The following is a 27405-nucleotide window of genomic DNA, read 5'->3' as shown; positions in this document are numbered from 1 at the left end:
CTCTGTGAATTTTGGTAGAGGGAAAGATTAAGAGGAGAAGAGAAAACTTTTTGGGAGATTTTCTTTAGCAAAAACACCCACACACAGACATTCTATGTTGAAGAAGAAAAGACATGAAAAACTGAAACCCACTCACACGTCTGAGAGCGATTGAGAGATTTAGGGGGAGGGAGTTAGAAAATAACTCCCTCCATTTTAAATTTCAAAAATATAAAATAAATTTAAATATATTAAAACATATTTCAATTTATTTAATATATATATATATATATTAACTACCTTAATATATGACATATATATATTATACTATATATTATATCAAATATAATATATAACCTATAGTTCACATTGTATCAAAACAATATAACATATAGTTTGAATTCTCTAAACAATGCAAGGTATTTAATATAAATTCTATTTATACTAAACTTACTTATATAAATCCAATTCATATAATTAATATTTGAACCATATTCAAATAGTTATTTCCTCTCAAATAATGTATCAAATACATTATAGTAATTATATCATATATAATTAAGTAAAATTAATTAAATCACATATAATTAATTTATTTTCTCAATTAATTTGAACAATTCAAATTAAATTTCTGAATTAATTCTCATTAAATCCCTATTGAGCTACAGAGGAGATCTCATGGACCTGTAGATTGAAACTCTAATGATATTTGAATAATGAATAAACTCCTTTAATTAAATTATTCAACATCCATTAACTGTCGAGAACTTCACTAAAAAATGACAGCTACACTCTTCGCACTACAGATATATTTCTGTGTCCATTGGATATAACCAGTTAACAGTGCAATGACCCTTCACAAATTGTTTGTAAGTACAACTAGGTCAAAATACCATTTTGTTCCTGTAGTTACATCTAACTTCTTAAGTACCATTGATCCCTCTAATGAACAATAAGTCATAGTCTAACTATGACCAAATCCCTCTTTGGCCAAGAGAGGATGTGGCACCACATTGTTCAAGCTCCGGAATCAGCCCTTAAGGGAGCAATTTATCTACTTACCCCGACATCGGGGAATGGGTGAATTCCATCTTGTATAGTTGTGTTCCCAGCTCCTCAATCAAACGAATCCCTAAAATGGTAGGCTTATTGAGTCAGCGATCTAGCCACTCTCACCCATACAAATCAAAGGATCGCCTTCATAGGATCACAACTCACTCAGAATTCAAGTTATGTCACCTATGATCATCTTGGTGAAATATAAGTCTCTATTATGAACGACATTATATAATGAGACTAGTCATTTCGTGGTCCAGTCTTATACATCCCCTTTGTATAGAGTACTCCCGCTCACATGTCTCTACATGAATAATCAGGATTAGAACATTTGTAGCACTTTACAACAATTGTAACATCTACAAAGCAGGTCGTATTCGTAGTGTCACCAGGTTAAGGTACCCAGCTTATCCATCTACTACAGACCATTTAGGTTATCACTTAAACATGATTCACCTATACGTCTCTACATACATGTTTAAGCTACAAAAGATAACCTTAGATGTTAGTTTATTGGTTTTGTGGGTTAATGCTACTAAATGTTGAATAAAACATCTCATATTTTATAAAATAAATAAAATGTTTATACATTACAATTACAAACTATAGAACCCTATTAGATTTAGGGCATCAACCCCAACACGTCCGTCTTTTACAAACGTACCTTGAATAGCATAAAGACTATCATGTACGATAAGAAAGAGGCACATGAAGCAAAGAAAGCAGAGAATGTTCATCATGCCTCATATTACTGTATAAAGAGATTTGCACTTGAATTCTAGGTATGTACTTTCATTTCCATTTCACTTTAATCTGTGTGTTAATACTGTATGTGTAACAAAAGCAAGGCTGTAATTCATACTATAGGTTTGGGCTTATGAAATTTTATCCACGTCAAGTAAGTTCATAGCCACCAAAGTCAACAAGGCTGCAATTCCTACAATTCTTAGATGGACTTTTTCTCGTGCTCTATATTTTAAATTGTTGAGTAAGAATGCATTTTGGCTAAAAAAAAGTGAGTAACCGGTCGCTTAGTATTTATTGGCATCTATCATAGTTTCATGCATTCTGACTTATTCATTCGCTTATGTACAGACTATTGTTTTAACGAGACTTGTACTAAGCATAGAGGAATTAATACCCTCAATCACCTCAAAATCTCATCAAGAAGCTCAATCACATGTAATTGAGCCTCACCCACAAGCACCTGCAGTGGAATTGAAACCAGCAATAAGTGTTATCAATCCCAACCCCTTGGTCCCGATACCGGACTTTCCTATAAGAACCATTACTGAATATGACCTGTTGTTCCCAATCCCGGATGAGCTATGGAATGCATACAAAAAATAGAAAATCCATTCAAAAACTAAAAATGTGGAGTGAACAGTTGTATATACATTCCGAACCAAGGAGTTCTTTAGGACACTTGAGCAGAACACATGGGTGATTAAGGATGTGAGTAATTCTATAAATCTTATGAAATTTCTATACGATCATTTAGAATATGTTAAACGATTGCTAAAAAAAATCCTAAACGATCGTTTATAAATTACCAAATGATCATTTAGTAAATAGTGTATGATTGTTTAGACAATTGTCAACGATTGTTTAGAAATGCTTAAACGATCTTGTAGTAAATATTCAATGATCGATTAAGAACAACTAAGCGATCATCTAGTAAAATCGGATTTATAATTATATATTTTTTTATCGATATGGATCTCTTATTGGTACACGTACATCATAAGTTGCAGTCAAAACCTGATCTATGCAAGTATCAATTCACAGTGGTCGATTCCAGCTTCACGGTATGCAAAAATTCACATCAATAATAACTCTTCATTCAATTTCATATTTACGTATTGCTTTGCCCAAGGATGCAATAATGTCGCCAGAAGGAATTTCTTCTAAGATCCAGCCAGAAGGTGTGGAAATGGAAGATGGAAAAATTGTAGGTTGGTTGGATTAAGATGCATGAGGTTTTGGGCAGGGACGTCTTACTTCATTGACTACGTACTTGGACAACACAAAGAATATAAACCATCATGGACAAAGGTTGACTTCATATTTGGGCCAATCAACATCAAACAACACTGGCTCATGCTTTCTATCAATTTAGAATCGTGCATCGTTTATGTATTTGACTCAATGCCTAACTACATAGGCAATGATATACTTGATGGTTATCTTCAGCTAGTGGTCAGATTAATACCTTCGATGTTGATTTCCGTCGGATATGACAAGCGACATAGAAAGTTCAAGTACGGGCCATGAGAAGTGAAGAAATCGAAGATGCCTCTCCAACAAGGCAAGTCTCTTGACTGTGGCATTTTTTGTGCTAAGTTTATAGAATATCTTGTAATGGGTACAGATAGGGATAGCTTAGAACAGAACAATATAGAATTGTTTAGGAAACTACGTTGCCTAGTTGTGGGCTAATCAATATGTGTGGTAATCTATACTTGAATTTCTTGAAAAGAATTTTCATTGTATATCTATGTTGAACCGAATAACATTAAAAAAATACAATGAAGAACAAAAAAATAATATGAATAAACAATCGTATAGAATAACTAAACGATCGTCTATAAGTAACTAAACGACCGTTTATATAAAACTAAACAATCAGTTATAAATAACTAAAGATCACATATATATAAGTCAACGATTGTTCATAAAAAATAAAAAATAAAAAAGTAAACAACCTCACAGAAATAAGTACATGATCACATATACACAAGTAGATGATCGCCCATCAATTAGATATCATCAAGCCTAGTTGGGCCAATGTCAGGTGTTATTAATGTTTGTCTGCACGTTTTCTTGTTATGTTCTCTCTAGACACATCATGTACACCTATGGATTTTTCGTGCCTCTTTTCCAACAAAAGGTATCCTAACCGTTTGACATCGACCCACACTTAGTACCTTTCGTGGTGGTAGAAATTCGAAGTCTTCAAAATCTGATCTTCGACTCCATTCTTGTCTATATCCAACAGGGAAGATTGGTTATGTATAAGCAGTAAGCATACATTCAACTATAAACCATTTTGTACATAATGTTTGAACATTAATGTTTCTAAGGGTAGTCACAAATATTGCATGGGAGTATGGGATCTCTATGCAATTGAACTCCATGCAAGTACATGTCCGTGAATGAAGATCAACAACCCCCCCCCCCAACTACCCAACTATCCATCGTCCATGTTAGTTATATGCATGCTCATCGGAGAAACACGATATGTTCTAGACAATAGTTATGATTCCTTAATAACACTTATTGCGTAACCAGTTACAATGTTTGTGCATGTCATTGCATGTGTACGTCGGACATAGAACCAACCTTGTAGCCACTCACGGATATGCTCCAATAACTTTGTGATTGGTAGTTTTCATGCATCTTTCAACACTCCATTGAGCATTCTACTATATTTTTCATCATCTTGTCATACCTATAATGGACTTGATAAACCTTTGCCCACCGTTGAAGTCAAATCTCCTCAAGATAGGTTGTCACCCCAAGATATTGATGGAGCTTAGCCCAAGATATCTAAAATATTCTATAAGCTTTCGCTGCTGGGTAGAAATGTGGAATTATGTCCTTATTCTTGAATCTGTCCACCAAATTGTTCTAAATATGGTATATACATAGGGCATGGAATGCATCAGGGAATATACTTGAGATAGCCTTCGCAATTAAGATGTGACGATCTGATATAATCACTAAATTCGAAATGTCTCCTACCAAAGCCTTCAAATGAGTCATAAACCAATTCCATGATGTATCGTTTTCGATGTATCATCGTCCATGTTGTTATTGCCATCAGGGCATGTTGCAATTAAGCACATACCTTTATATTTCTAGTATAGATGTGTCCCATCGAAAACGATTACAAGGCGTATGCATTTCAAGAAACTCCTAATACACAGACCAAGTGCCATGAAGACATACTTAAAGTAATGTGCGTCCTCAACTTCAACCTCAAATATCGTACCCAGATTTTCAATCTTAAGTGCCTTGCCATATGCCCTAACAATAGCATATGATCCTTCCGACGACCCTCGCGCAAACATCAATCCATATTCTCTAGCATGATAAGCCCATTCGTAACTTAAATTCACTCCAAAATCTCGTCGAACGTCCTCAATGATATCCCTCAGGCAGTATGTTCGACAAACTTATTCATATTTGGACATGATTAAGTGTCTAATAACCCAACTTTTTGCTTGTCGATGATTACCCATTCTCATTTCAAGAGAACATGTATGTTCACTTGGATATTTCGTGTCTTTGAAGAAATGGCTTTCTTTCAATTTTTTTGCACAGATCCTCCACTTGCATTCTTCCATTGAACGTCGTAGAGTTAGGAAGCTCTTCGTTGACTTCTTTATACAGTAGTAAAAGTTCTTTTTGTTTGCAAGTATTGAAAATTTAATTGACAAGTTGTGAAACCCGGATTTCCATTTTCCCTACTTAAACGGTTGATAAAAGGAATTAACTAAGTGAAAGTTAAATCCTATGTTAAAGAGAAGGAAAATTCTAAGTGTTTAAATAGATTGTTCAGTAGCTTTGAAATAAGCTGTAACTAGTGAAAATTTGGTTAAGTATGAATCCAAAAAGAACTATGCGTTGGAGGCTAGAAAATGGCTAAGTTGTAACGACCCGACCCCCTAGGACTTAAGTTAGGGCGTTACTAAATACATGCATGCATGGAACTCAAAACGACACTCGGTTATGGCAAAATAAATGCTAATTAAATAAGGTAAGTTCAAAAGACTTTCATTAAATTCAAATACTAAAATAATAGTAGGGTACCCATAAATCATAAAGGATAGTAAATGAGTCTGAAAAATTATTCTTAAAGTAAGTTTTAAACATCAAAACTAAAAGTTAAGAGAAACATGAAAAGAACTCTAAATTTCATATGCGGAAGCATAAAAACTAGTCCTAGTGGCTCGATCACGAATTCCGCTTGTCCATCACCAGTGCATCTCTACCTTTACCTGAAACAACAGCATGAGAAAGAATGAGTATAAATTACTCAGTAAGTAACCCCACTACTGGGGCCAGGCTGGGCAACTATGTCCTCTAGATACCCACCTCTGGTGAAACATATAAACTGCTCTAGTCCTCATGGGACACATATGCACATGAAACAAGAAGAAGACTAAGTCCCATCCTACTGTAATTAAGTATCCTCACTACCTCTGATGAATCCCGAAGAAGACACAAACTGATGAATCCCGAAGGAGACACAAACTGGTGAATCCCGAAGGAAACACAAACTAGTGAATCCTGAAGGAAACACAAACTGGTGAATCCCGAAGGAATCACAAAATCTAATGGGCATCTAACTAATCAGTAAGGACATTTGCACAGTCTCAAGATCATAATCATCACTGTACGAATCTATGACATACATATAAACCTCAACATCATGGCTTTACAACATACACATATACCTCAACATCATGGTTCTACAACATACATGTGTACCTCGACATCATCAGATCAAATACAACCATATGGAAGCACATACCATCTCATACTAGCATTCAAGTGTCTATGTGCATAAATAAATAATTCTGATCTCGTACCAGAACATACTTTGATCATATTATACTATCAGTCTATCATGCTAACATTCTGCCATAACGTACGTTTATCATGCTAGCATACATCTAATGCCTGGCCCGTGGGCAGTTCCAGTAGTAAGATTACTTACCTTGATATTAGGTCGAACCAAAAAGCAATTGAATCTTTGTGAAATTCTTGAATCCTTAATCAAGCCTAAACATAAACCAAGCTTTAAAATTAATAGTTAAGGCCAAATTCCAAACACCTAAATATTACAAAATATTTCCAGATAACCTTACCTAAGGTGTGGTCCAATTTGAATTCGCCTTCCAAACCTCCAATTTTAAGCCCAAATAATTAGCAAACCAAACTCTTCTTCATCTTGAATGAAATTCTTGAATCATCATTCCTAATCATAATTTGAAATTAGGCTTACATGATTAAAGCTTGAATCAAATACATACTTCACTACCAATGTCTCAAATAAATTATCCATATGTAGCTTCGCAAAAAAATCACTTCTAAATGACTTTATCAAAATTTCTCAACAACCAAAATTAATCCACAAGAGAGTAATCAAAGCATAAAACTTACCAAAACTCGCTAAAACAAACTCCAACTTCACTGAATAACACCTCAATACCTTCACAAACTTGAATCCAAAGTTGAAACACAATGGGTATCAAACAATTGATGCCAAAAGTAAATGAGTATTCAAGAATCAGCCTAAAACAAACCCAAACGACAGAAATGTTACCCAAATCGATAGATCCAGTGATGGCAAAAGCGAACGACGCTTGAGTAGTGGTGGACGGAGGTCATGAAGAAGAAAATGACGCGGCGGCTTTGGGCGGCGTCGGACGGGCTCACGAACGTGAGGAAGAAAAGAGGGGTGGGGTTTGACTTCTTATAAAAAAAAAAACAATAGTAATAATAATAATAATAAAACAAAAAAGGAAATAAATATAATTACATTTAATTCCTTTCCGTTTTATACTATTAAATTCTTTTCCGTTTCAAAAGAAAATTAATTCCTACCATTAATTTTCAATTTGAATAATTTCACGCCAACAATTAAATTCCCACACTTACACTTGAAGTTCAACATTCCAAAAATGCCCTCCAACTAATAACAATTACTGAAATTCCAAATAATAAAGTTACTGAAATTACATTATTACTAAAAAAATGTGCGGGGTGTTACATTCTTCCCTCCTCAAAGAACTTTCATCCTCGAAAGTTCATTCTTGAAAAAAAAAAAAACTCCGGGGGTGTTACATTCTTCCCTCCTCAAAGAACTTTCGTCCTCGAAAGTTCATTCTTGAAAAAGCTCCGGGTACTGGGCCTTCATCTCATCCTTTCGCTCCCAGGTAGCCTCCTTGAACTGGTGATTCTGCCACAGGACTTTCACAAAAGCAATTTCCCTGCGGCACAACGTCTTTACCTCTCTGGTGAGAAATTCTACAGGCTTTTCCTCGTAGCTCAAGTTGTCATTCAACTGCAATGGCTCAAAGTCAACTACATGAGACAGGTCTGTCACATACTTCCTTAACATCGAAACATGGAAGACATTATGAACTGAAGACAGTGTTGAGGGTAATGTCAATCAGTAAGCTACAGGGCCAATTCGCTCTAAGACCTCGAAAGGCCCAATGAACCTCAAACTCAGCTTCCCTTTCCTACCAAACCTCATAATACCTTTTATAGGTGCCACCCTTAAGAATACTTTATCACCAAACTCAAATTTCAGGTTTTTACGTCTCACATCGACATAGCTTTTTTGTCTGCTCTGAGCTGGTTGCATACGAGCTCTAATCTTCTGTATTGCCTCATTCGTGGTCTGCACTAGCTCAGGACCTAGCAACTTCCTCTCACCAACCTCACTTCGGCATACTGGAGACTTGTAACTCTTTCCATATAGGGTCTCAAATGGCAATGTGCCAATGGCAGTCTGATAGCTATTATTGTATACGAATTCCATTAAATGCAGGTGAGAGTCCCAACTCCCTGAAAACTCTAGTGCACAAGCGCACAACATATCTTCCAATATCTGGTTCAGACGTTCTATTTGACCATCAGTCTATGGGTGAAAATTTGTACCAAAATCCAATCGAGTACCCAATGCTAACTGGAGACTCTTCAAAAAACTAGATGCAAAACGAGGGTCATCATTTGACATAGCTAAAACTAGTACCAAAAGAGGTGTAACAACCCCTTCCATAAATAACTATGAAACTTAAGATGTTAAAAATCAGCAACACTTCTACACGTCCGAGCTGAGAACTGTGAAAACGGTCATGAAGTTAAGAAAGTCTTATATACTAAAAACATATATCTGAGCCTACCATGTCACAGGGAAAACTTCATATGTGCAGTGAAGAAACTGGTCATACTATATAATTCGTCATTTGAAGATACGTACCATAACAAATCTAGTCAACTAAAAACTGCTTCTACTCTAGAAGCGCCAACTGTGATGTCTTTCCTAGGGTCTACATGTCTGAGAATAACTTTGTCTAATTAAGTCTCACATTCATGAGAAACTCATCATGAGGCTCTATGCTATCATGAGCTATAAAACTTGCTTGAGCCATCCTCATATTATTCTTTAGGCTTGAAACAATCACATATCATTACTTAGACCCCGTTACGAACGAGTCCATAATTCCCCCCAAAAACGAGGTTTTGAAGTCCCTGGATGCTAAAGCATAAGTCAATTGATAACACATTCTCATAACCTCGTAATAACCGTAATTGTTCCTTGAAGTCATTTTCTTTTAACGATAAAACCTTCTTGATTCATAAGTCCTAGCTTGGATTACTCGTACTCCCTAAAGCTAGTTAACTCATTGCCCATGCAAGAGACTACATACTATCTTGTAATGCTCCAAACCCACTTTTTGTAACTTCACCTCAACTTTATTGCCAAGTCTATCCCTAGATCCAACTTACTTACTTTTGTGCATATATCATTATTGTCTACCTCGAGTTGGATTATTTTCTTTTCTCAATCAAATTGATGGTCTTGCTAGTTCATGTTTCCAACACTTGCACACAAAGTCAAAATCCCTTAAATCTTACTAATGCCATCAATGTTTTACATCTTAACTAATGAAGCCTCAACATACCATATCAATAGTTCTCGAACATCTACTGTTACTAGTAACTCTATTTTAACTTATCCCTTCTCAACCTTCTATTTCGGTAACATATTCTTGTGTTAAAACAAAGTTCCATACCAATCACGTACATACGCTATCTTTCCATCTAACATATATTGTCCTAAAGTTCCACAAGATAATGAGGTATTCTTCTTTTACACCAAAACAAATACCTTGTAACCCCTCTTATCAAGCCTTCAAACCATACTTAACTAGGAGTTTCGAGCACATTAAATTCTCTCTTTCCAAAAGAGTAAAATTTCTTGGATACTTTTATCTCATTCACACTTATCTCTGATAAAACCACTAAATTCAAGACACCTCCCCTTTTTTGTTCCACTTTCCATGTGGAACATAATCTCTTTACTAGATTATATTTTACTTAACTCCTCCATGAATCTTATCTCTCTCACTAAGAATTTCCATCTTGTAGAATTCTTCTTTGCTAATTTGCATACGTTTAAACTCCAAAAGACTTTCGTTTCTTCAAAACCGTCTAACTTTGATCTTCTCAACACAATAAGGCTCTGTGTTTAGTCTAGGTATACTAAAATAATCCTTCAACCTAAACAAATAATACCTTGCTTTAACCCCTTTAAGTCCAAGGTCATGTCCATAGCTTCCTTTAATGACATATACCTAGCTAGATATTCCAAAAGAATTTTTTTATCAATTATTTATAAGTGTTCACCTAAAATTGTATACGTGATCGCGTATATACTACTAAACGATCGTTCAGTATTATATACACGATTGTTTATATAATACTACAAGATCGTGAAGTAGAATATAAACGATCGTTTATATAATACTAGACGCTCAGTGAGTATTATATAAACGATCATTTGTTTAAATGATACCAAACAATCGTTTATATAATACTAAACGATCATTCATATAATACTAAACGATCGTTTATATTGTAATGAACGATTGTCTAGATATTGTTATACGATCGTTCATTCAATATTAAACGATCTGGGGGATAAGAAATACTGTAGAATTATTTACATTCTCTCCCGTCTCCATTTCTGGATCTAACGAACGAATCTTCCTCTATACCCAAAGACATAATGAAATGAACAAAGATGAAAACGATCGACAATGAGGATGTTGTATTGAAACTCTGAGAGAACAATGGGAGAATGAAAAGCGTTCGACGGAAAATGAATAACTGAGAGTGGTCTTCCATTTTTTATATCAATGTTATTCAATGCTATTGGTAAAATATTAGTTGGAAATAAATGTGCTGTGGAATGTTAGTGGTGCATTTTATGTGGCACGGTCGGAGGAATTTTTTAAATTAAGGGTAAAATTGGTATTTTACATAGTCAAAAAGTAAGTTTTTAGAAAGAGGAAAAGTTTTTGAGATCTGAATTATTTCATAAAATTTTCCATAAATTTGTGCGAACTGATCTCTCAAATTGCTCTAGGAACTGCATTGATTAGAGATTTTTTATGACGGAATGGAAGTCAGAGAAGCAAGAAGGTTAGTATGTTTTTATTTAATTTTTTATGGTTATCTAATTCGAGGTTGGAGCTTTTGCTGCGTCTTGGATCATGTTCCTGTTAACTGATACAATGTATGAGAAATCTCTGCAACACTGAATAGAATTTTGATATGCGAATTTTACAAAATATCTATCCCTAGAATCGAAGGATTTTTCAATCAAAGTTATAATTTGATTCCTTTTTTTGTCCTTTTGTTTTTGTCTCACTTTACTACTTCGAAAGTTGAAAAGTAAAGTTCGATCGATTTAGGTTGCTTCTGAGACTCAAAATGCTATGTTGAAGTGGCCAAAACTTTTTGAAAACGAGAACAAGAAATCGCTGTTAAGAATGGAGTCTGAAGTGAAAGTGTAAATATGTCCAAATCAGGGAAGGTCATGGAGTAAGAACCAGGTTCCCCCACTAAGCACTAACACACAGATTTACTATTTATGGTAAAATCCAAAGGTCAAGACAAAGTAATCCACTCAGACACCCACCAACCCCACCCCAATATACCCTTCTTGTTTCCATTTTCAATTTTATTTTCTTTCTAAAAGAATTTTTTTTCCCTTCCATAATTTCAACTTCTTTATAATTTCATCTTTACGTGGAAAAGAAAAAACTTTCTCCACAGTCCAGGGATCGCTTCCTGTGCTTGGACAGAGTCATACGCATCTCCTACTCAAGAATAGGCATCCCCACATACCATAATCACATAATTGAAATTCCTGTTTCTTTTTTTGGGGGGGGGGGGGGAGGATATTATTGAGTATTTTGCTAGACTTTCGTAGTGATTGAAGCATTATAAAGCATATGGGTCATGGGTGGGCCAAAAAGCAAACTACCAGCATATTTCTGTACTAATTTAGAAAAGAAGATACTAGTGGGAGGAGGTTCTTCCACTGTTCTGTGTAGATATTAGGCTAGGCTTTGGTGCGGTTAATCAACTCTACCCTAAATTATTTGCTTTGTGGAATATACTTTATTACTTCACTTTTTGTTACTTCTGTCCCACCTTTTTTAAGTGGGGAGTTTATGTTGTTCAAATTATTTACAAGTATAGTAACTAATAGACAAATATATCTTATGTAGGTTTGGGTAGTAGTGATGGTTAAGGTCTTGTTTTGATTGTGATTCAAATATAATTTTTGTGTTTTCAGAAACATGGAATTGATTGAATAGAGAAAAACGTGTTTGATTCAAACATTGAATTCTTTCAGTGATGAGTTTAGAAACATATGGATTTGCTTTCTTTATATAATTTTGTCTGGATTGTTTTATTAAACGATCTTGATAAAATAAAATAACTTAAGTCATAATAAGATATTAGGATTAAATTTAAATGCTAGAAGTCAACTAGTTGTGATTTGTGAAATATAACTGTGAATCAAAGGGGTCCTTTGGCCCTCCAGCATACTGACATTGTCATTTATAATTTTCAAAAGTGGTGTGGAGTTGCAATGCCTTTTGCCTTAGACAAGGTTTGACTATCTCTCCCCTTTGGTGGCACAACGGCTAGTTAATCCTATGAACACACATCTTCGTATCATAGGCTGTCTTTTTATTTAAATGCAATGGACAAGCTTGTTGATGCCAATTTGCCTATGCTATATATCCATGTCACACATCATTGTCCTTTTATTTTGAGTTTTTATGCTCAAGTAATTTTGACCATGGCGTCGTGACTATCACCACTTTTGGCATTCATATGTGCTGTAATTAGTGTTAGAAATTACTATGAGATGGAACTAGCATTTAGTTACCCTCCTGTTCTTACCAGAAACTACCAAGCTTACTTTTCCCCAAGCAATATTGTTTTGATGGGTAGATTGTAGCTTGGTCATTATTGTCTAGTGGGCTATTCTGTTCAAAAGTTCATGAAATTTATAGTCGTTGGTGTCATGTCAGAAATAGAACATCCATTTATAGCAAAGATGGATTTCTCATTATGAATCAAAACAATTACTACAATACCAAATAAATTCTGCAAGTGTCAAAATCATATAAAGGGAAATGAAAGAGTGAAGTCATATCCACCACCCTTTATGCGACAAGCACGTTAAATCATGGTGCTGGGATTGCATAATTTCAGATGATACGGGTTTGAATGTATTTGTGGCCACTTTGACCAAAACTCATTATTAACTGAAAATTATGGCAAAACCTAGTGAATAATTTTGGATAAATTAATTTATGGACCATGTTTATCTAATAAAGTGGGGAACAGGTCGTATATCAATTCAATTTGTTTTATCTGTATTGGTGTGTATATATATTTTTTAACACAGTTCTGTAGAACTACTCCTTGGAACTTCCATTTTACAAGGCATATTTGCCGGGTCTCTTAATGGGTGGACCTTTCTTCCTTTTCCCATAAATTCATAAATCATAAACTCATAAACTCCTGAGCGTGCACTTCAATATGAAAGGCACTTCACTATTACCTTTTTCTTATTATATCATATTTCTCTCTTTTTGTTCATTTAGGCATTGGCACCTATTCCTTCAGCACGAGCACGAGCACTGTTTTTCATGAATCTTTTCCCACTGAAAGGCTAAAACAGCTTGGTCGTTTGACACATTTGAACTTTCATTTCTCTTAGAGTTAACCTTAGTAAGTGGAAATGCACATAGACAGGTATGATCAGCACTAACCATACTGTTCAACTATTGCCAATGCATTGAGAGGAACTATTATCTTTTATTTCGAGTATCATTTATAGGAAATTAAGGATCATGGAGAAATGAAAGTTGTGATAAGCACGAATAATTGCCCTTCCCATTTGTTAATGGTCCATTTACTACAAGATATGCACCTTGTATTACTTTCTAGCTCTGTTTTTTAATTGACCAATTAGACGTTTAGTAGTTGGCAGCCTGATTGAACAACATAACTAATTGGAAATTGCCCACTTGGAATTTTAATGAGAAAGCAGATACGTATGAGAGTGAGGAATAAAATATTTGTGCATTAGTGGACGAAAGTCAAATCCCATCACTCTTTATTGGAAAAAGCTTATTCAGTAATGATGTTATGTAGTTTTCAACTGCAAAAGTGAGAGGAAGGTTGAATATCTTCCCAAAATATTTTAAAATTCTATCATCTTTTCCTCTTGATTTTATTTCTTGAGTGGAAACTTATTGAAAAGGAATTTCTGCAGTGTTGCTGGTCCCCTAAAGAAGCAACTAATCCCTCTTTTAATTGTATAACTTTATTTTCCCCATTTTATTGTCTAGCTCTTACAGTTTCTTGTTGAAAATCTCATCTGTTCAAAGACTTAAAAAGAACTGTTATCTGAGATAGGAAGGATCGAGTTCAAGAATTTCTAATTGATTGAACTTTGGCCATATACCTTTAACTAACATATGAAAGATTGTAAACCCGTTTTCTTTGAATATATATTTGTTTGTTTTTTATTGTTGAGAAAACTTTTAGAGGATTAACAGACGGTTCATCCAATTGTGTTTGTTGGATTTTCTCCTATCTTTTCAACTTTCTTTCTTTTATAATATATATATGTATTTATTTTCACATCCCCATTTGATCTCCTTTAACATGGCATTATTGAATATTGTCATGAATGACAGCTACTGCTGCAGATCTGCATAGTCCCCCCCTCCCCCACCACTTTTCAGCCTCAAACTTCTTTTGAGCACTTCACTCAGTCCTTTCTCCTCCACTATTGTTGTCTATAGATGTGTAAAGCATATGGTTTTCATATGGGCGAATTCATAGCTTTCTTATGAGGTATAGCTCAAGAGAATTAAATAAGTAAAACCTTCAGGTAAAATCTACCTGATCAACCTTTTCATTTCTTTTCTTGTGAACGGACAGTGAGAAATGACCAAAACTTTCTAATGAATTAACATATTGTCAGGAACAAGAATCCAGTGCAGATTGTGTAGGTATTTTTGTTGTGAGAATTTACAAAGGCTATATATATTTGTCTCTTTCTATTTATCTTACTTATATGCCTAAATTTATGGTACTGAAGATCTCGTTTGGATTTCTTTTTCCTCCTCTTTGTGGGTATGGTAGATCTGGTTCTGCCATTCGAGTATTAACAACTCGACGTTCAATAGTTGCCAGTTTCATAAATCAAATTATTCACGAATTTGTTTGAAAGAATTGTTCCCTTGATGAAGTGTGTGAAATAAAGTGAAACTTGCTCCCTTGTTGGGTTAAGCAAGCAAAAACGTTTGCTATTCCCCTGCACTGCTTTATCCAAAAATGAAATAACAGGATTTACTTGGGTCTACTTAAACTTTAGTAAAATTGAGTAAGTATTAGTTGTTATGTTTTAGCTTGGTTGGGTGAGCTTGGGTTCAATTTTTATTGCTTAAGCAGTTGTCCTTAAAATTCAATCAGACCAACCTTAATTATTGACGCCTGATAATTATGCACATAGATACAAGGTAGAAGCAAAGCAGAAAAGGGAAGGGAAAAAGGAGGGGAAAAAGAAAAAGAAAACAACGTGTAGCTAAAAGCCAAATGCTTTTTTGCAGAAAATAATGCAAAGTCTTGTGGATCCTCTATTCCTAGAATCTCTCTTTTTCCCATCTCTATCGCAGACTGATTAGTTCCACACACACTTTCTTTCTCTCAAATTGCTTTAGTGGGAGCAGAGAACCTATGAATTTATATTTGGTTAGCTTCTATGCAGAATAAATGGACACTGCTTCAAAAGTGGAAAAATACTTTATACCCTCTGTTATTGCAGAAATTATATGCTTAGGATTTTCCCTCCTTTATGGGATGAGATTCTGTAGACTGAGAGTTTGATGATGAGTTGTTGGCAGAGAGAGAATTGTTTTGATTGGGCCTACATCTTTAACGACTCAAACATCAGTAGCCAAAAGATGCATGTGGACTGCTTGAGATTGGCTTTTACTTTGTATTTGAAGTGTGAACTATAATCAATTGTTTTTCATAGATTTGAGCAGATATCATCAATTAATGGGATAAGGATCCGTTCTTTTTTGCTTTGTTTTTGGTTAAAGGGAGCTTGATTTATGTCAGATGTCTTGTTTTAAGAATTTATGCATAGTGGTTTATGTGTGTGTAGATACACATGCATATGTATTTATGTACGTATGTATTCTACAAAAGCTTCCAATTAAGCTTTTACGAGTTAAAATTCGAAATTTACAAATAATTTAAAGTCATCCTTTACAATCAGGAGCTGTTGAAGTCTAACAATTCTTGATAGGTAAAACTTCTAGAGGTTACATAATCTTCGATGAATAAAGCAATCAAAACTCGATAATATTTGAATGATCATTTTTTTTTTTATAGTTATCAGTTCTTGAAGTAATTGTTCTTATTTATGATTTTTCTTCATATAGATGATAGCATCTCGAGCTTGATGTGATCTATAAGGTACAAACAGAGTAAATAACGAGACCAATTACCATTCTAAAGGTTGATGGTTTGATCCTACTTCCATCGAAATTGAAATCAGAAGAAAGAAAAGTTACATGATATTATTCCTTTACAACTTTTGGTGTATTACCCACTAGAATTCTATCCATCTATAGGAGACCACATGTTCCAATGAAAAACTTATTACATCGATGATGTTTTTTGGTCTTCATTTTCCATTTCTTTCCTCTAAAGTTTTACTTTCTGAAAAAGTTAGAGAGAGAGGAATAACTTCTTGCTTGCCCTAGTTTTCATGCCCTTTAATTTTTAGATTGTAATATCATCTTGGAGGGGACTGGTTGTGACAGGTTTACAACTCATAGGAAAATATTATGTTCCATACAGCATGACACGGCATTGGTACTTCATATATATATATGTGTGTGTGTTTATTTGGAGAGGAAAAATGAATGAAGAATTTGAGTGGTTGAGTCAACTATAATATATTAAAAGATGAAGGTGAGCAAAATAAAGAGCAAAGATAGAGAGAGAAAGAAGAGGGTTGGGAGCTTGGCTGAAAAAGGTTAGATCTAAGGAGAGGTTGTTTGGTATATTGAGGGGAAAAAAGGGGGGAACTGAAAAGGTTTTGGAAAAGCGATAAAAGCATAGGAAAGGAGGTAGGAACAAAAAAAAAACATCAAATCAAACACCTTTATAAATTTAACCCCTACGTCCCTTCCTTTCCCACGTTATCGACCCCGCATGTTACTCTAATTCTTGGAGCGATGAAGAAGGGGAGAACGTTTTTGCTCTACTCCCCTATGTATATGAAGGGCGAATCGAGAGAAGAAAGAAAGAAAAGGGTAAATTCCTTCCTTTGGTAGTTTATTTGAGTTCTGTAAATAAAGAAAGTTAGAAGGTAAAATTTAGATGATAGAATATCTAGGTCAGTCTTTATTATGCATCACTTTTAAGACGACTAGGACGGGAGAAAAGAAAGAAAAAGAAAGGGAGGGGGAGGGGGAGGGGGAGGGGGAGGGGGTCCATATTCCAAAAGAGGAGGTTTCAAAATGAATTAAACCCTATGTTGCATATGAATGGAATGTGTATGGTGGTGGTTGGAGTTGAGAGTGTTACTTTCTCAATTGTGTCACTTTCAAGCTTTTTTGAATTATAATTCTGTAGAGTGAAAAGGAATATGAATATGATGTAACCATCATTGGGTTAGCTTAGTGTTGAATAGAGGGCATGACTTTGATAAAAAGGTAAGATGTCATGGATTCAATTCAAAGTAGTCAACTACCAAAGATTTAATATCTTATAAGTTTCTTGACATCTAAATGTTGTAGGATTGCAGACTGTTATGTGAGATTAGTCAAAGTACGTGTAAACTAGTCCGATCACTCAGATGAGGGAGGGGTTACTTTAGTTATAACTTTATACTTTGATAGTGTGTGGGTTGGGGAGTGGGCATAAACAGCATCCTGGAATACCGAGTTGGGTAGCAAGTTGGTTGGTGAGTCAACTCATTGAAGAAGCACCCAAAATAGTAAACATCAAAAGCGAAAATCATATGAGAGTGTAAGCAGACACTGAGTGTGACTCACCAATGTTCTGTGTCCTCTTGGCCCCCACCCTTCAAGTTGGTGGATACAATACATTACACCGTCTTTCCTTTCAACCCTTCTCTCTCTTCCCTATTTTTATGATTGAGAATCGCCACCATCTCTCATCCCTCTTGATATTTTGGCCTCACCCTAATTTTATTAACCCTGAGTTTTACTTTAATTTCACTGATACAAATTTTAGATCCCGTTTGATAATTATTTAGTGGATGTTTGAGAGTGATATATAATTGACGTAGTGATTTTAGAAAAAAAAATATTTAAGTAAAATTGATTTTCATAGGTTTCAAGCTTTTAAAAGTGATTTTTAATTATTATGTTTGGTTTCAAAGATGACTTTAGAATTATTAAATTATTGAAAATGGCATTTTCTGTTTGAGAAATTATTTAAAAAGGGCAAAAAAAAAAATCTTAAATATAAGGACAAATTTGGTATTTCAATAAAGGGATAAAATGAGAGCAACTCTTTTGGGTGATTCTCAGTCAACCACCTTATCAAGAATCACCTCTCAACTAATTATTGAAAACTCAATTTAAAATATTTTAAAATATTTTACGGATGACCATTTTTTGATGGGCAAAATGAAAAATGGGTAACTTTTTAAAATTGAATGAAAAGTGACCTTTTACTTGTGTCAGCATTTTGTGAATTACCCATTCGACCCTAAGAACCATTCGTGCATTGTGATTCATAAGTTTTCTCGATCCTCGATACATAATACTTGATGCTTGATGTTTGATGTTCTATGCTCTATGCTCTGTTATATGCTCTATGCTATATACTAGCTACATGCTACTCAATCCTCGATCCTTGATTTTTGATACTTGATGCCCGTTGTTTTATATGCTCTATACTATATAATAGCTACATGCTACTCGATCCTTGATCTTCTATATTGTGCGCTCTATGTTTGATTCAGAAGTTCACTTGATGCTCGATACTCGATACTCATGTTCAAATGCTCTATATTGATGCTCGAGGCAAAGAAATATAAACAAAAAGAAGAAGAAGAAAAACAGAAAAAAAATAAAGAAAGAAGAAAAAAGATCAAAAATCAAAAAATCAAAAAGGAGGAAGAAATGTATAAAGACGCAAAAAAAAAAAAAAAAAAAGGAAAGAATGAAAAAGGAAAAATAAGAAACACAAAAATGAAAAAAAAAAAAAAAAAAAAAAAAAAAAACACTACAAAATGAGGAAAGTAAGAGAAGAATGCATTTAGGGTTAATGTGGTAATTTTACATAGTGATAACGGTAAACTTTATTAGTTTTAAAAAAAGGTACCAATTTTTCATCTTCGGCCTCCATTTTGGGCTCTCTAAGCCATTCTTCCCTTTTACAATGGCAAAAATAATATTGATCATGCCAAAATCACTCGGACATAAAATTAGACTTTCTTCATTATCTATTATAGGTTAGACTTTCTTCAATATCTATTATAGGTTTTTTCTTTTTTAAAAATTATGTTTGTTTTTTCACTATATATTACATCATTTTGTGTAGGTGATGAAAAGCAAGAAGACTATGTGAGAAGTATTTAATTTTCAAAAATATAAAATAAAAAATAAAATGGGTATCAAATAGGATCTTGATTGTGGTTTTCGTCTATAAATTGAGCTTATAAATATTGCTTCAAAGGTAAGTTTATTTGTTTAGTTACCTAAATAGTGTTTAAAATTTAATTCAAGTTTTGAAATCTGCAAATAAAAAATAGATAAAAAAAAATAGGTTTCATTTGTTAATTATTTAGTTTTTTGTTTTTGAAAATTAAACTTATAAATCATTACTTTTATCCATAAATTTTCATATTTTGTTTCCATTTTCTACTCATGTTTCAAAAATCAAGTAAAATTTTGAAAACTAAGAAAATATTTTTTAAAATTTTGTTTTGATTTTTAAATTTAACTAAGAATTTAAGTATCTCTTATCAGAAAAATAGGTGAAAATCTTAGAAAATTGAGAAGAATTAATTATATAAAATTTGAAAGCAAAAATAAAAATGACATCAACATCACACTGGTTGTAGTTGTTAAAATCTTATTTTTGTTTCTAAAATTCGGGTAAGAATTAATATATTTAGATGGGATTGGGTTAAACCATGGTAAATAATTCGAGAAAAAAACAAGCATAATTTTGTTGGTAAATGATTACGGATTACAGCCTATATATCTTTTTCATAAAAGATGGCCATATATGTTTATACTTTTAAAGTTCACTCTAAACTAACCGTGAGAACTATTTTGAGGTTGATAAAAATATATATGGACTAAGTTTAGATATTTGAAAGTACTAAAGATGAAATAAAATAATTTTTAGATCATAAGGGTCAAAATGATAATTTAACCAACTTAGTTTGATTTAAACAAAAAAAAAAATAGTACTAAAACATAATATTTTATAATTTTATAATAGAAAAGTTTGTAGTAAAATATAATTAAAATTAGGGCAAATATCAATTTACATTCCTAAACGGGGATTGTATCAATTAAAATTTTAAATTAAAAATCGAATCAATTTATACCCTCATTTAGATTTTGTTCGACTGATATCGTGTGAAACTTATACTTGAGACAATTAAACTCTTAAATTTTCATAAACCAACTAATTTAGACCATTCAATACAATTATTTTTTACAATCATTCATGTGTCAATCTCAAATAAGTGTAGATTCCTCAAACGTCGGTTTTAAAAAATAGACGATCAGAGTAAATGCATGGATGATTATAAATGAAAGTTCTTACCAAGAGCCTAAATTGATACATTATGAAAATTTAGGGGTTTAATTGATACAATTACAAGCTTTGCCCGAGTTTTCTTCCAATTGAAACATAATAAAGGGTGGAAATTAATATACTTATAAAAGTTTATGGTTTAAATTAATACGACAACCTTTAAAGTTTAGGGGGAAATTGCACAAAAAAATCTATTTTAAAGACCAAAATTGACAAATGACTTAGTTTTTTTTTTTTAAAAAAATGTCAAATGATCCTTTGTTGATGTCATGACCACATGAAGTTTCAGTATTGTCCTTAGTATCTTTATTTTTTTTCCTCTTCTTATCCAGCGATGCCTTGTCTTTCTCCTTGTCTTTTTTCTTCCTCTACGTGTCGTTTTTTTCTTCTCTGGCTTCTTCTCCTTTGCGTATCTTCTTCTTCTTCTCTAGCACAGCGAGTCCATGTGATTAACTCCAACGTGACCAACACCTGTGAGCAAGAGCGAGAAAAAGGAGTGATTTTGTGAGTGATGAAAGGAAGAGAGACTAAGATCGAGAGAGAGCGAGACCAAGAGAGAGTAGTGATTGGTGAGTGAAAAAAAGAAGAGAGAGTGAGAGCGAGATGCTTTTTTTGCGTGTGTGCGAGGATATTTTGAAAATTTTACTATTTAACATTAGCAAAAGGTTGTTCGACATTTTTTAAAAAAAAATTGGATCATTTGATTTTTTCGTCCAATTTTTGAGTCATTCGTACAAATTTCTTAAAATTTAACCATATAAATTTAAATATTCTTTCAAAATTAATATTATTTTAATTTGGAGAAAAAAAAAGAAAGAAGGAACATAGAAAATAAAAGTGAAAGACAGGGAAAGATCTTGCCCTAAGATATCTAGAATCTATGCCATGCTCAAACCTCTATCTATACCTGTTGATGTTGTAAAATGCCTTCTCAAGGGTATGGCCCACACTTATTGCTGGGCCCCACATTTCACCACCATTGTCATTCCTCTTGCCACGTCATCCCTCCTTCCTTTTTCCATTTATATAATATATATATATATATATTTCATTTATATTTCAAACTCTTATTCTTTGAATTTCATATCATTTTCTTTTCCTTTTCCTCTGATTTTGTGAATTATAAAAACAGACTCATAGACTGAAAGAGTGAGAGAGAGCTTTTTTTTTTCCCCTTTTTTCTTTTTTGAAAAAAAAAAAAAAGAAAAATAATTGACAGATTATTGTTAAAATAAAATAATAAAATAATTTTGAAAGTTGTTTTTGTTGGTTATCGTATGCTCGGCGGTGATGCCTACGGCGGTAAGTTTAGCTCGGCAATGCTTAGCACCAGATGCGGCACACGCGCTTGACGAGGCGGTAGCAGTGGCGCGCCGCCGTGGACATGCTCAAACGACGTCACTTCACGCCATATCCGCCCTTCTCTCTCTCCCTTCCTCCGCCCTTCGCGACGCTTGTGCACGCGCCCGTAAAACCACCGCCTATTCTCCTCGTCTTCAATTCAAAGCACTCGAGCTCTGTCTCAGCGTCTCTCTTGATCGAGTCCCTTCCACTCAAATCTCCGATGACCCTCCGGTTTCCAACTCCCTCATGGCCGCCATTAAGCGCTCTCAGGCCAACCAGCGCCGCCAGCCGGAGAATTTCCATTTGTATCACCAGCTATCTCACCAGTCCTCCATTGCTTGCGTCAAAGTCGAGCTCCAGCATTTTCTTCTCTCCATTCTTGACGATCCTGTCGTCAGTAGGGTTTTTGGTGAAGCCGGATTCCGGAGCTCCGAAATTAAGCTTGCTATTATTCGCCCTTTTCCTCAGCTTCTTCGCTACACCTCTCGTGCTAGAGGTCCCCCTTTGTTCCTCTGTAATTTGATGGACTGTTCCGATCCCAATCGTCGGGGTTTCTTGTTTCCCCTTTCCGGATTTCGCGATGGAGACAACAACGAGAACAATCGCAGAATCGGAGAGGTTTTGGGAAGAAACAGAGGAAGGAATCCCCTGCTTGTCGGAGTATCTGCTTACGTTGCGCTCAAGGGTTTCATGGAAGCTGTTGAGAAACGGAACGACAATTTCTTGCCGGAGGAATTGGCTGGTGTGAGAACTATTTGTCTAGAGAACGATTTCTCTAGGTTTTTGTCTGAGAATTACGAAATGGGGTCTTTGAATATGAGATTTGTGGAAGTTGTTCAGATGGTGGAGCAGTCGCCGGAGTCTGGATTGATAGTGAATTTCGGAGATTTGAAGGCATTTGTCAGCGATAATTCTACCGATGATCGAGCAAGCCATGTTGTTGGCCAATTGAAAAAGTTGGTCGACGTTCACGGTGATAAAGTTTGGCTGATCGGCGCCGCTGCAAGCTATGAGACTTACTTGAGATTTGTGACTAAATTTCCTTCCATCGAGAAGGATTGGGATTTGCATCTTTTGCCCATCACTTCTCTCAAACCTGAATCATATCCCAGGTCCAGGTCAGTCTTTATATCTTTCTTGGAACTTGATTTAAAATTTTCATAAAGACATTCTTGTTCATGAATTTTAAGGATTACGTTTATTTTATTGTTTCTTAAAAGTCAATACTGGTGGTAGTTCAAATATGATAAACACCTGGAGGGAGAAGGGCAGTTGTCTCATTTTGCATCACTCTCTTTTTCTCTTTTATGATCTAATCTACCTTATACATGGACATTCTTGCCTTTTCATGGTGAAATTTAATTATTTACAAATTAACATGTTTTGTTGTGTGGTTTTCTATTGTTTAGGATCTCTAGAGGAGCACCACTTAAATTTTATTAAAACAAGATTGCTGATGGCATGTTGTCTCATATCTCTTAAGTTTTTTTTTTTTTTTCTTTTTCCTTTTTTAATTACAAGTTTTGGAATGAACCTCAACTTTACAGATCATAAGTCACTTTAAAAAAATAATTCACATAGAAATCTGGTGATCATTCTTTAGATATCATAGAAATATTGTTGATATGAATATGAATTTAAATAAATATAGATGATGAAGATTCAACTTACTTAAGAGGTATTAACTATTTAATTAGTACCTCAAATATCGATGGGATTTTTTTTTCTTCCTGAGAAGAAGCTAACCCTTTTTTCCCCCATTTTCTGTTTCATTTTAATTTTGGAATCTTGGATCTATTGATCACTGCAGTTTGATGGGATCATTTGTACCACTTGGTGGATTCTTTTCCACTCCTGATGCAAGTATCCCTTTGAATGGTTCGTGCCAACATCCTTCCCGCTGTCTTCAATGTGACAAAAGCTGTGAAGACGAAGTAATTGCTGCTTCAAAGGGTGTTTTTACTCCGCCTCTTGCCGAGCAGTACCAATCTAGCCTGTCTTCTTGGATGCAAATGACTGAACTTAGCAACTTCGATGCATTTGATGTGAAGGTGAGTGTTTGCTTTCAAATTTAATCTCAGTTTATAAAGGACTCCAGTATTTTGATTTATGAAATATAAGTCTATGGCAGTGCATTTCATGTTCTAAGATATGTTTGTTTCATATAGAAGCTGTTCTAAGATATGTTTGTTTCAGATAGAAGCTATACACTTATCTATTTCAATTCTGTTTATATTGCGCACTCTTCATGGTGCTTTGGTAATTGTGGATTTTGATAACAACCAATTTCTCTTTACTTACGGTTGTGAAAACTGATATGTAGTTTAGTTTAGAGAATCCTCTGCATTTCTTGTGTAAAAGCTAGTTCATACGTCTTCAGTGCAGACCAGAGATGATGGACTGGTACTGAGTGCCAAAATTGCAGGGTTCCAAAAGAAATGGGACAATATATGCCAGCGTCTTCATCACGGTCAACCATTAAAAGAAGCACCCATGTTTCCGACGGTTGTGGGATTCCAAGTCAGTGAAGATAAAAGGGAAGATGCAGCTGTCATCAACTGCAGCAGCAGTGCCTGTGTTTCATCACACAAGGATTCATCCGCAGATTTGAACTCCAGAAATTTCATGGATTTGCCCAAGATTTCTCTCTCGAGATCAAACACATTTCCTTTATCTGGCAAGGCGAGTAATGAGAATTTCCTATCCAAACTTCAGGAAGAAACACCTAAAACTGAAGATCTCGAGTTAGGGGGTCGCAACTCTCCTTTCAGCCTGTCTATTTCCAGTGTGGATGATGAAAATCGAACATCCTCCCCGTCTGCAGGTTCTGTCACGACAGATTTAGGATTGGGGATAGTTTCTTTGCCTACCAGTTATAAGCTGAAGAAACCATTAAATCCTAATAGCGCAGACTTTCCATCTGACTTATCAGGCTGCTGCTCTACAAATGTTGATTTAGTTAATGGTAAAGTCTGTAATGGCTTCACCCCATCTTCATCCTGTTCCAGCCCTGAACAAAGAGGACAGATGAATGCTATGGATGTCAAGACACTCTTTCGATTGCTGAAGGAAAGAGTTTTCTGGCAAGATCAGGCTGTGAGCATCATTAGTCAAACAATATCCCAACGCCAAACAAGAAGCGATAAACGCCATGGATCTAATTTGAGAGGGGATATATGGTTCAACTTTGTTGGTCCTGATAAGTTTGCTAAAAAACAAGTCGCTATTGCACTTGCTGAGATATTGTATGGCAATAAGGATCAGTTCATTTGTGTTGATTTGAGTTCCCAAGATGGGATGATCAATCCCGATACGCCACAAATGAGAAGTTACAATGCAGAATTCAGAGGGAAAACTGTTCTGGATATCGTCGCTGCTGAATTGAGAAAGCAACCCTTATCCATTGTTATGCTTGAAAATGTCGACAAGGCTGAACTTCTTGATCAAAATAGATTGTCAAAAGCTATTCAAACTGGTAAACTCTCAGATCTGCAAGGAAGAGAAGTTAGCATTAAAAATGCGATATTCGTGACGTCGTCAACATCGTTTATTACAGATCATCGAATAACTTTTCCCAACAAGCAAATGTCCAAGTATTCTGAAGAAAGACTCTTGAAAGCTAAAAGTTGGCCATTGTGCATAGAAGTTGCTTCGAGCTTTGGAGATCAAACAAACCGAAGCAAGACGGTCTCTGATACAGAGAGAAAGAGCATCCTTAACCCCTTTTTTATGAGCAAAAGGAAGCTTAATGTCATAGATGAATCTTCAGATCAGCATGAAATATCTGAAATGGTGAAACGGAGTAATAAGATGCCAATGTCCAACAAATACCTGGATTTGAATCGGCCTGCAGAAGAGAATGCCCGGCATGATATTGATGATGATTGCCCTGATAACGACTCCACTTCTGAGATCTCCAAAACATGGTTACAAGATTTTTGTAACCACATTGATCAAGCAGTAGTGTTCAAGCCATTTGATTTTGATGATCTAGCTGAGAAAATTCAAAAGGACGTTAAGAAGATCTTCCACAGTGTGTTTGGCCCAGAATTCATGCTTGAGATCGACTCAAAGGTCATGGAACAATTGCTTGCAGCTGCTTATATTTCATATGGGAACAGAGATGTTGACGATTGGATGGAGCAAGTACTAAGCAGGAAATTCTTAGAAGTCAAAAGAATACACATACTCTCTTCTTATTCCATTATCAAACTTTCCACATGTGACCAGGAGCTTTCATTGGAGGAAAAAACAGCAGAAGTCTGTCTTCCCCAGAGAATCATTTTCAATCTGAAGTCGTGTTCTAGCTAAGATGTAAAATGTAGTGTCATGTAATCTAGTAAAACCTTGCCTAGCCTGTAAATCCCATAATTTTGTTGGGTTTTCTTTTTCCAGGTTATGTTCTGTAAGATATGATATTTAGTTGCGTGATGAAGTTCAGCAAGTTATAAGCCATTCACCATTGTTTTTGCTTGCATTCTTTCCTCTCACTTTGACGTTTAGATTTCAACGAATTCAACAAGGATTTGCATCGCAAATACCATTAACTAGAGATTGAACCCTGTTTAATATTTTACTCTTTGCATTGATTCTAGCCTTTGTTTGATAGAACCATCAACCTTTAAGAATATAATCATTCGAAATGAGAAGTAAATACAATTAATTAGAAAACACAAGACAACCCATCGGAGAATCAGCTGTCCATGTCTTTTTCAGGAGCTAGAGACATGTACATCAAGTATATCAATTAGTAGGTTCCCTTCTGATTCATTGGGCAATCTCACCATTATGTCTTGAAAAGGACTCAACAAATACATTTTAATATGAGATTTTGAGTTCTAATGACCTACCATGTGATCTTTAGATACACAGTTGTTTATCCAGTAAGTTACACGTATAATGACAGTTATACTACACTATACTTGGAAGAAAATCGAAAAATTACAATAATTTATATTATTAAGACGCTTTAATTATATGATGATACATTAATACATGATATGATACATTATTCATTTTTGTCTTAGCTGGATCTGTGATTTCGAGACTTCACAATAAAGGTGCTAGTGGATGATGTTC

General features: G+C 34.7%; 1 protein-coding gene and 2 long non-coding RNA genes across 5 annotated transcripts; 2 read left to right on the top strand and 1 right to left on the bottom strand.

The window, feature by feature from the left end:
• The first annotated feature begins 11124 nt into the window (after positions 1-11124).
• On the top strand, positions 11125-16402 carry LOC120076506 (uncharacterized). 3 transcript variants are annotated; one of them, XR_005481564.2, is made up of 2 exons: positions 11125-11262; positions 13752-16402. It is a non-coding gene; the product is annotated as an uncharacterized LOC120076506 (long non-coding RNA). The 3 variants fall into 3 exon arrangements; XR_016528976.1 differs by having other exon boundaries at positions 11535-16402; XR_016528975.1 differs by having other exon boundaries at positions 11508-16402.
• A 4639-nt stretch (positions 16403-21041) lies between these two features.
• Positions 21042-22016, bottom strand: LOC150036881 (uncharacterized). Its single transcript, XR_016529223.1, has 2 exons — positions 21890-22016; positions 21042-21453 (listed from the first exon to the last, which is right to left on the bottom strand). It is a non-coding gene; the product is annotated as an uncharacterized LOC150036881 (long non-coding RNA).
• On the top strand, positions 21452-26781 carry LOC120076283 (protein SMAX1-LIKE 8-like). The gene is made up of 3 exons (XM_039030050.2): positions 21452-23444; positions 24137-24377; positions 24712-26781. The coding sequence occupies exons 1-3, from the start codon at positions 22273-22275 to the stop codon at positions 26635-26637; spliced, it is 3339 nt and encodes a 1112-aa protein (XP_038885978.2). The 5' UTR covers positions 21452-22272; the 3' UTR covers positions 26638-26781.
• Positions 26782-27405: the final 624 nt, after the last annotated feature.

The sequence above is a fragment of the Benincasa hispida genome, chromosome 4 (genome assembly GCF_027475165.1).
Source record: "Benincasa hispida cultivar pf3 chromosome 4, pf3_genome.v1.1, whole genome shotgun sequence".
Taxonomy (NCBI): domain Eukaryota; kingdom Viridiplantae; phylum Streptophyta; class Magnoliopsida; order Cucurbitales; family Cucurbitaceae; genus Benincasa; species Benincasa hispida.
The sequence above is the reverse complement of the archived record's forward strand: the minus strand, read 5'-3'. Positions and strand labels throughout refer to the sequence as shown.

Coding starts and splice junctions, on each gene's coding strand:
- LOC120076283 (XM_039030050.2), top strand. CDS start 22,273: ATGCCTACGGCGGTAAGTTTAGCTCGGCAATGCTTAGCACCAGATGCG. Junction 23,445..24,136: donor GAATCATATCCCAGGTCCAG/GTCAGTCTTTAT, acceptor TGATCACTGCAG/TTTGATGGGATCATTTGTAC. Junction 24,378..24,711: donor TCGATGCATTTGATGTGAAG/GTGAGTGTTTGC, acceptor TCTTCAGTGCAG/ACCAGAGATGATGGACTGGT.